The 11,069-nt window shown below is 31.7% G+C and overlaps 1 protein-coding gene across 8 annotated transcripts in view; it reads right to left on the bottom strand.

Moving 5' to 3' along the window:
* The window catches only part of LOC143244896 (SCL-interrupting locus protein homolog), a 69,119-nt gene continuing 58,050 nt past the window's right edge, over window positions 1-11,069 (bottom strand). For 7 of the 8 annotated variants that reach the window (XM_076490381.1, XM_076490384.1, XM_076490378.1 and 4 more), the window contains 2 exons: window positions 8,371-8,609; window positions 1-1,287 (listed from right to left, as the gene is read on the bottom strand). In XM_076490381.1, the coding sequence (XP_076346496.1) occupies window positions 729-1,287; window positions 8,371-8,609 (798 nt within the window). In that variant the 3' untranslated portion in view covers window positions 1-728. Of the gene's footprint in view, window positions 1,288-8,370; window positions 8,610-11,069 lie in introns of those variants that run through there. The other variant, XM_076490385.1, reaches the window with a different exon arrangement.

Below are 11,069 nucleotides of genomic sequence, written 5' to 3'. Positions count from 1 at the left end.
GCTCTCCTGAAACATCTTACATTTATTGACTGCATTGGTAATTTACAAAGTTAACATTCAGAAGATCTCAGTCTTTTTATTTTCTCATTTATACATTAATGATGTTTAAGATTTAAATGCATTATAAAAAAAGTACTGGAAAAATACAAAAACAAATATAAAAATATTACAGCTACTATTTAGGTTAGTTCTGAAAAATTATTCCCACTTTACTTGTTTATAGATTTTTAACTTTAATAACATGAATACATCTTGAATGATAAAAAAACAAAAATATTCATATAGCCAGAAAGAAAAAAAATTGAAGAACATTAAAACTGATATCTTTACTTGCAAGTCTTTCAAAGTTGTTGAATTTAAAACACTGAAATAAAGATAAGTCTAGAGAAAGAGAAGTTACAACCTTTCAAATTTAAATGGCTTCTTGAAGTTGGTTTAGTTAATTATGTTCATCATTATAGCATTTGTTTTAATAAAAGTACCTATAAATACTAAATAAACTTGTATCTTTTAAAGTTAACAAAATCAAATAAGCTGGAGTATTAAATCCAGTTCCAACAGAACTGTTTGAAACTTAAAATAGTTATTATAATTCAAGCAGCATACTTTGTAATGAAAGATGTAGAGGGAAAGATATTTGACACACACAAAAAAAATTCTACTGAAATTGACATTTCTTCATGCTTCTGACAAACTAAGAAATATTTATTTCTATACACACACAAGATTTACAGCAGCTTAGGCTGTTGCCTTAAAGCTGTTATATCAAGAACCCTTGTAAACTCTCTGTTTTTCTCTTTGTTTGTAAACAACATTTTACCATGCTGTGTTTGCTGTGGAGACCTTTTCTCCATATTTTTCAAAACCCACAATGTTTCTTCACTGGATGAAGTTATAGCTTTGTTTTCACCATAATTATGATCACATGCTTCTTTGCTTATGGTATCTGAGCAAGATGGTAACTTCTGTGCTAGTCCATTTCTTTCAAGATAAGCTTTTGTTGCAAATGACAAGTTATTCATTGGCATACCATAAAGTGTTATGTCAGTTGGTCCTGGTTCTTGAACTTTAGTCTTAAGAACTTTTCTAAGTAAAGTATAATTATTCGTTTTTTTCTGCTTGTGAATCTTGCTGTGCTCAATTTCTTTTGCAAGTTGAGACAACTGTTCCTTTTCTAGGTATTTCAAAGCTAGAGAATTTACTTCCACACTGAGGTCAGGATCAGATTCACTTAGAAACAGGGTTTGATAGTTTAGTTTAGGCAAGCAGAAAGAGTTTGGTGTTGACCTGTAAAAGAAAATTTAGGATTTAGACCATAACTGACAAGGAGAGAATACTAACATATCTTCACTTTCATGATTTATTACATAAACTGCATTAGTTACCAAATAATACTTCATTTCACAAACATTTTATTTATTTATTTTTTTGGTTGGATTTTTTTTTTAAATCAGAAGCAAAACGAACACAACAATGCACAAAAAAAAGAGAGAAAAAGAAACCAAGAATAACTTTGGATGACCTAGTGGTTGCTTTTCAATGATTCTAAAAACATATTAGAAGTTTCAAAGTTCCCATTTCTTTCATTAATAGATACTTAATTGTTTATACTATACTTATAAACCCTTAATTTACTTTCTGCCCCTACAGCTGATGTCACAATTAATGTAATTCCACTTTCTCTTGTGTTACCTTGAGTCACAAAGATTTCATATGTTGATCTACAAGTACCTTACTAGAGATGACACAATTACCATGTTGACATCCCTTAAAACTGTTTGTTCTCAATTAACCCTTTCATAATGGGTCAAAGGCCATGCCATTGCAATTGTTGACTTGCACTCAAAATTTTGATGAACTACTATTTCATGAATTTATATGAATAAGTTTGGAACCAAATTCTAGATTATAATTGAGACTTTGAAATTAAGAAATTAACTTGTATATAATATTAAAGTAAATATTAAAAGAACACATCTAAATATAGAAAGTTACGTGGTATGTTGAATGCAGCAGTGTTTAAAATTAGATGTCTGATGTCAAAATACAAAACATAGTTTTGTACAAATTAGGAACTCAAATTATTAACATTATCAAGCTACAATATCAAACAAGAGCCTCGCATTTTTATTTTGCCAAAATATGGCTTACATACTGAATCAAACACAGTGGCCCCATTCACCTCTTTCCATTTTTGGAAATGGTCTCTTATATACACTTACTTCAATATATAACACGTGAATAATCAATCAACCGCTCAGAATGCCCTCAGTGGTTTTTTGACCATTGTAAAGTCCTTTTGATCCAACATTTCAATGAGAAGGTTATGTCTTTAGTCTGGTAAAAGTTTTATATTTTCTTAAATTTAAATACATCTTGGTTACCCAAGCTTAATAAATTATAGTGGAATCTTACAATATTGGTGTAGTTATTTATGATTTTTTGGTTATTCAATTGTATGTACAAAACCTAAGACAAATTTTCTTTGATGTTTTCCATGTGTGAAATTTTAAAAGGTTCAGCAACCTACGTGCAGCCACAATCAAGTTCAGATATCATAGCTAGAAGAGATAATTGTTTGATTTACTTCTTCAGTTACAGTTCTATATTTAAAAAAAAGGTTTAATAATTTATTTCTAAATAGTAATTATCTATATACATTGTTCTATAATGGAACTCTTGCTTATATGATGCTGGAAAATTGTTTATTACACAAAGTGCAACCCCAAAGTTCATTCGAGTTTTATCTTGTGTACATGTAGAGTTGCAATAAGAGTCATGATTTCGTGTTTCATCCTGTTTCCCATCACAGAGAACTTTATTTTCTTCATTCTCAGGTACAGATATGATGTCATCAATATGACACATTATTTGATGCACTTGCACTATCTATATAAATATTATAGTACTGTCTGTCGTATGTCCATGTAAATACTTTGCCATTGTTGATGGATTTTTACTAAATTGGGTATGAAGGTTTGTCAGGTCCATGAGGAGATAAATACCAATTCATGGATTTGCATTTTGTGTTTTGTTGTTTTTATGAGTATTTTGGGTTTTATAAAAACTATATAAATATGAAACAACTTTTCACATCCTAAAATAACCTTTCATTAATTATGAATTTACATAACTTCTATCTTGGGTACCTTAGCTAGTGTATACAATAAATTGTAATATACAGTCACATTTCAATTACTAAGTACTAGTCCACTACAACACAGCTAAGACAGGAAAGAATAAATGTCAGTTTTATATTACTGGATACATTACATGAATGCACATGCACTGTATTAATGCAAGTTATGTAACGTTAGCTAGGCATGACTGGAAGGTAAATATAACAAAAAATATATAACATTTGTATCTTCATGTTATAACATGTAGTCTTGTAAAAATTAAAAAAAACATAGTTTAAATATATTTCCTAATTTTTCTTATGATATTTACGAGGTTAGTTAAGTGACAAACCCCACATAGTTAACAGTATAGAAAAATAACATAGTCTCACTGAAAACAAATGTTTGAAATGTATTAAGGAGATTTTAAGAGATTATGTAAATAATATTTGAGATTTTTTGGGTTGGTTGAAGAGTGCTTTTTTAATCATAATATGAAATCACTTTGCACTCAGAATAATAATGAAAGACTATTTTCAAACAATATTCAGCAAAAAATATTTCATTAAAATCATTTTTTGTTAACAAAATACTTGCAATCTTTCCTAAACATTTACCAAAAGTTGTGGACATACACATGCTGTATCAAAAGTTATAATGTAAATACTCTGCAAATATATAGACAAACTCGTGTATGTTATACCGAGCCAGTTGGGAAAGTATTAACACTATTTTCTTTTAATTCTATAAAAATTACACCACTATGTCTGTGAACTCATATTTTCTGTAAGTTAGGATTTACCTAGAAATCCATACTTTTTCTAATGAAAAGTAAATTTAAATTATTAATGTGAGCATGCATTATTCCTATAGAGTAAGTACTGTCTTAACTTCTCAAGGCATTTACAAGGATAAATCCATATTTATGATCTTAGAAATACCATGGTCGTAATAATAGAATAATTGTTTGTTTTATACTAATGATTTATAATGCCAGATCAATGTTCATAACCTCAGAGTTACCTAAGTTAACACTTTCCCTAATTTCACCAGTTTTTATATATCTCCCATTAAGATTGCCTTAGGCAAGTTCTAAATTACAAATTTCTCCACCAACTTCATTGAACCCTCTATATAGGTACTGTGTGTAAATGCCTTATCCTGATAATGTAATAACTTTCCAAGACATAAATTGCTTGTTAGTGGAGAGGCAGTGGCAAGTATTATTGGAAATATATTTTCAGTTTAGGAAAATGCTAACCTCGATAAAACACTTATCCATTGACAATGTAGCTAGAATCCCACACTGAGAAGGTGGACAGGCCAGTATAGGTATGATTTATTCAAAATTTGTGAGCACAGAACAGAAGTGTTTGGCTTTAAAAAAGGTACAGAAGTACAGGTATGCTCTTCATCTGGAACATAATTCTTGTATCAAAAATGGAAGAGAATATGAGTAATCATCAGTATAGGCAAACCCTAAACAGATACCCAAGGTTCTACAACTTAGGTTTGGAATTAAGGAGTCATGGTACTAAGATTTCATGTTGGTGGCTATAGCTACTGGACTGCACTGTTATACATATACACACTTTGAATGGATCCCATCCTGTAGCCATAAAGTGATGTGTTGCACACCACCAGAATCATAATGAGAAAATGAGCAATGCCTAAGTGGATAAACTTTCTTCACCTTAAGAAGTACAAAAGGCAATATCCCAGGCTTTGAATGATGGAATCATATGACATATATGTCATACTCAATCAATGGAATAGAACTCATTTAGTCTGAAATTATAAACATCCATCTTTACTCCTCCATCGGATTGCAAAAGAGTATTCTGCTTGCTCCTAAAATTATGGAGAGGATGTGGAACCTGGGTTTAACCAAAGCCTGAGGATGAGACCACTTTGCATTTGGCATTATGAAGAAATAGTGGACAACCTTCCATGACCAATATACTGAACCAACACTAATCCTAGAGAAAGGCCATGACAACTGGGAAAACATCCATGGACCCCAGTAGGAGGATCCCAAACTTTGCCCTTTTCTCCAAGAATAAAGGAACACACTTGAACATTCAGAAGAAAAAGCCTCTATCAGCCACCCCAGCAATTGGAAACTAGAAATAGTGCTTGGGAAACTGTGCAACAGGTGAACAAAGTTTCCTACATTTTTTAAAGTAAACCAATCATTTATTCAACCTGAAGATCAGCAGGGCAGACAGCATCCCCTTTAGCTTTACTCGCAACTTTCCACGAATGGCAGTCCATAATAGGATAATACCATCTGGTAGGCACCTAGACGATCTTATGAAACACCCCATTTTGGCAGAGCCTGTTGTCAACTTTATTAATTATAGCAAAAGTGGTTGCTGATGTGGAACTGAGGAGAGAAAGCATACCTGCTTGGGGAGCATTTGTTCAGAGTGGGATACACTGAAAAATAAAGAGACCCTGGAAATAAAAGTATTTAATGAGGAAAATACTCATCTCTGGTTAAAGTCTAACAGATGTTGTCAAAATAGCTACAGGAAGTAGTCAAAAACCCTCAGAAGAAGATACTGCCAGATCACACAAGTAATGAGATAGGAAAGTATTAGAAGTAATCCACATACCAGCCTGCATATCTTCCAGAGGACAAATGAACCAGGTAGCTAATAAAACAGAGCTTTCACATATTGAGAAAAATGAAATACCCAAGATATTCCTCTCATGCAATGATAATCCATAAGTTGCTGAAAGTAGATGGATCCCAGTAAATGAGCAATCAGTTTCTAATGGCTTGAAATGAGTTAGTATAAGCTACTTAATACTGAATGGTTCTGACAGAACATAATGAACTATTGGGACCAGAGTGATCATAAGGGTGAGAAATGGCTGGCAAATGACCTGGTGAGAGGGATCTTTCCCCTTCCTTGGCTGCTATAGTCTTTGGAAGAAAAGACCTAATAACTCTGACAATGTTCACAAGCTAACAACAACAAAAATTATGTTTAAGAGAGATGAAATGAAGAACATGCAGCAAAGGGCTCAAGAGGAGGATAAACCAACACATCTAAAACAATTGTAAAATCCTAATTTGGTAACTGAAAAGGTCATTTGGGCTGAAGAATACAAAAGGATTTGAGTAGTCATGTTAGAACTGGGTATTCAAAATCTTCTGGTATTTAAAATAAAACTTAAAAACAGTAGATAAGGATGCCATACAAAAAGCCACCGTAGATAAAGCAAACTCCTCATATACCTAAGACAGAAAATGGGATAAGATACTTTTGGATAAAGAGGACTTAAAATACTCTCTACTGACATTAAATATTTCATTTCAGTTAATAAACAATCAGGTATGCCTATGGAGAGATTTACTTAAGTACAGAGAAAACTTAGAATTTAAATCCTCACAACAGACAAAGGACAGTATAACTTCCAGGCATGAAGACTGAGGTTTTCTAACATCTGGGTGGAGAATTTCTGATTGAGGTTGTTACAACAGACTTTCAAATGTCAGAAGTATAGATGGACACTTACTGCAGACACTAAAGAAGAGGGAACTACAGTAGAGCTGACCAATATGTGAAACCAAGAAAACTCAACAGGGAGGAGAATGAACCACAATCAGAACCCAGGACAAAAGCCAAATTGGGGAGAAGGCATACAAGATGTAAACGTGTTGAATCCTGACTGAATGCATCTACGTCCAACACTTAAAAATGAGGTATTTGAGACCAAAACAACTGCAGTTGAGAATTCCAATGAGTCACAAAAGGCATCAGTCATTGGTGACCTGAAATGTGAGCAAATCCACTGAAAAACCTTGTTATATAGCATCTATTCTATTAGAAGAATCCACTTGGGTCAAGACAAGTGATCTTCAATTAAATTCATCACTCACAGAACATGATATTATAAAAGACTGAAACAATGGTCTCAAGAATGTGTGCCTCCTTGATGAGAAATCTGAGAACCATGAAATTGTTGAAATGCATATTAACAATTTTTCCCTTCAAAAGAGATGAACCTTACCTGATGTATTGCAAAAGGCTTGAGAATACTGATATGGAAGGTTGATTTGTCTTTCATTCAAGTGCTCTGAAGTTACTGACATTGAAGATATGCTCCCCATCCCTGAAAAGATGCGTCTGTGCTCACACTAATCTCAGGATGAAGTGGTGGAGTACACCAACAGACAAGATGATCCAAATGATTGGAATGCATGATTCATTGATTGTGCAGTGACCACTGAAGGGACCTTATAGGAGCTTGTCCTAAATGAATAAGAGGTTTTAGGTTTGCAAACATTCCCAAAAGAGAGAGAACTAGCCACACAGTTTGAGAAGGTGACTGAAGTAAAAGCCTAATGGCTCTTTGCATTGCTTTAAGACTGAGAGGGGTTAGTTCAGTTGCACTTAAATGTATATTAACAAACAAATCCAAATAGATAAGATACTGCATCAGTAACAAAACAGATTTCTCCATTCTTATAAGGTAGCCCAGTTTTATGGCTTCTGAAAGGATAATCTGAAAATGTTGTGCTGCTAAATGATGGGATAGAGCCAGAAGGAGTCAGTTGTACATATACTGATGTGTACACAGGCCCAAGGAATGCAGGTGACAAGAAAAAGTTTGAACAACTTTATAGAAGACAAAGTGTTGAAGCAAGACCAAAAGTCAGAGCTAGGAATTAGAGCAACTGATCCTTGTGCACAAATGTGAGAAATCTCTGAGAAGGTTCTGGAATGTGAATGTGGAGATAAGTGCCAGTAAAAGTGAACTTCGTCATCCAGAGTCCTGGTAGAAAAAGTGCTATTGTTGGGTGAGAAGAGATTCCATAGTTGACTGAGGAGGCTCTAAAAATTGGTTGAGTCGAAATAGATCAATGATTGAATGCTAATCTCCTGTCTTCTTGGATACCACAAATAAAAGGAAATAAAATATTCATATCACAACCATAATGATTTAGATTCATGTGAAGTAGAGAAAATAAAACACTCTCTCTCTCAATAATGGCTTTACATTTCTTAGATATCCTGATGAAAATACAACAGTCCTCATGATCTCACAATCTTAACTAATTCTAAATTCCTACCAAAATCGCATTAATGTCACATTTCACTTCAATAACTTAAAACAAAATGTACAGATTCATACATTTAAACATATAAAAAATGATGATTCCAAGTACTTCTAGAGAAATATTTAATTATTCTAAAAATGCTAACTGCATAAGAGCTTAGTGAAACAAAAATCTCACCAATCTTTGTCAGTCTTTTGTCTCTTATCATACTCATTGAAAGCTCTCACTTCTAACTGATGGTCTCTTAAATCCTCTAAGGATCTTCTTCTCTCAGATGAGTGACTAATTCCATGTAACACTTCATGTTTCAGAAAGGAGTGTTCTAGAGAATTGGAACTATCAGGACATGACATGCGTCGCTCTTCCAACTTGCTTTCATTTTCAGCTTGTTTAGCTAGTATGCGATGAATATTACCCTGAGGTTAAGACATATTGACATGTGAAGTTTCAATAAATGGAGAGAACATTTTCTAGTGATCTAAAATATATCTTTTCACTTCTTAGCTTTCATAAAAATGGCTTAAGTCATAAAAATACTGTATGAATATAGTGAATCACCCATTAAAACTTTTGGTTCATTCATATTTCCAGACTATTTCTACCTGTTATTAAAGCATATCACTCACTAAACAAATTCAAATACTTAATTTTCTTATACCGATATGAAAAGATGAAAAACATTAAAAGTTAAGAATTTTGTAGAATGTTAAATAAATGCTATTGCACTTATCAAGAAAACAAATAAAATACTTATAAATGTAATGGAAAACGTGATCAAAGTTATCTATATTGCATTCTAGGAAAGTATATTTAAATAATTAATGTGAAAAATTAAATTTTTAAACTCATGAAAATTGTGGAAAAAACAAAAATATACAGCCTGTTAATAATATATTTTTAAATGACACTTGAGTATGAACCACTCTTGGCAAGAATTTTTCAAGCAGCTTTCCCATATATAATTTTCAGACATTAATAAATAATTTATATAAATTTTCTTTTATAAAATAATTTTGTGTTCATTACATAGTAATTTATCATACTATGTCTATCAAAGTATAATAAGAATTAAGACAATAGTGTAAAATAGTTATTTCTTAATAGTTCTAACAATAAAGTTTATACTATCACAATGATACTATAAACATAATGGGAAAAAAAAAAAAGGTAAATTTTACTAATGTACAATATTTTTCCATAAGTTCAGGTTTACTTCTATAATCAGTTAGCAGTTACAATTATCACATTGTTGTCAAAATTATCACAGTCATTATATGAAATAACTCTGAAATAGGAACAATGCTTTAGTTAGGTTTTAGAAAGGGGTTCTAATCTGAAAAGTGCTCTACCTAATTTCCTTTAAATTTCCAGTGATATTTTATCCATTGTGTCTGGTAGTATTTCATACACATAAACAGTAAATTTAATATTAATTTAAAAAATTGAAATTTACTCACATTAGTTTTCTTTAGTCTTATTATAATTTTTCTACCTCAGCCAATTTTCATGCAAAATCTCAAAAATGTTCACAAAAGAAAAGAAATTGAGTATATCTAGTCAAAATGGCAAGCTCAAAGAAACTTAAAAGAGTTCTTTTTTGAAATGAAGTTTAAAAGAGATGAACTAAAATTTTGTGGCTTTGAACTCTCAATAAAGCCATTTTCTGATGCAAATTACATTGTTCTCTGTAGACATGGAGTCATAGATTCACACTTTTAAAAGTTTCTAGTAATTTTCACGGAACATTTTGAAAGTTTTAAACCAGAAGAGCAGTATGTGATCTCCTCTTAAGAATGGTAATTGTATAGCGTGATTTAATGAGATACGTTTCTCCCCTAGAAGTTACTCAGTTAATATTATGTTATTAATAATTATTCTGAAACATGATTTTTGTAAGAAAAAAAATATCTGGAGCTGTGTCAATTAGCTTGTTATTGTTATCAGACATAAAAATTCATTATTTGTAAATTCCACTTTTATGAAACATATGAAAGCAATGTTGAGTTTGTGCTCTCAATATGTGCTGCATTTATCTCATTCTCAGTTGGGACCTATCCCCTTCCAATCCTAGCCAAAAAACATCAGTTATATTTTATAACAGGTTTTGATGAAAGTTTTTTTTAATCAACACATGATGAATATTTAGTACCTAAGAATGTTTAAAAACTCACAATGATACTTGTACAATTATTATAATGTGATGCCTTTATTACACTGCCAAAGCATGATTACAGTTAATTCTATTCATCCTACAACTTTAAAATTAAGCATAAAGCATTTTTTCAAACCACATTCTTTGTCAGATTAGTTTTTTTGTTTTCTAATCAAATATATAATAGTATTTCAACTACACTGTGTCTGCCACATCCACTACTGAAAAAGCATTATGCTCAATAACAGAGCTCATCAGGCCAGTTGGGATTCAACAAACATAGTAGTGGTTGGAATATTATTTATACAAGCTATTTGTGTATGGAATCCTGTTATGTTTTATTGAATCAACAAAATGATTTATAAGCATAAAGTGGTTTATGTTTTGTTGTTTGTTTTTTGAGGAGGGGGAAGAACATATTATGACATTGAAAAAAATATTAATATTACACTCCGATGTTTGACAATGAACAAGGTTCAAGTTTCACACAGCAGAATATTCCTTATTCCTTTCAATTATTTACAAAAACGGTCTGCATTCTTCACTTACTTCAATATGATATAAGCTATTTTTACAAGAACAATTGCTATAGTGTGGAAGCATTTTTGAAGCTTATGGAGTCAATTATAATTAAATCATGTTTGTCATAAGACATTGGTACTAGGCTTAATGTACATTTTTTAACAGTATTTTATTCCATCCCTTAAAGATACATTGTATTGTT

This window comes from Tachypleus tridentatus, chromosome 2, assembly GCF_004210375.1.
Source record: "Tachypleus tridentatus isolate NWPU-2018 chromosome 2, ASM421037v1, whole genome shotgun sequence".
In the NCBI taxonomy this organism is placed as follows: Eukaryota; Metazoa; Arthropoda; class Merostomata; order Xiphosura; family Limulidae; genus Tachypleus; species Tachypleus tridentatus.
This window is presented reverse-complemented; position numbering and strand designations above follow the sequence as displayed.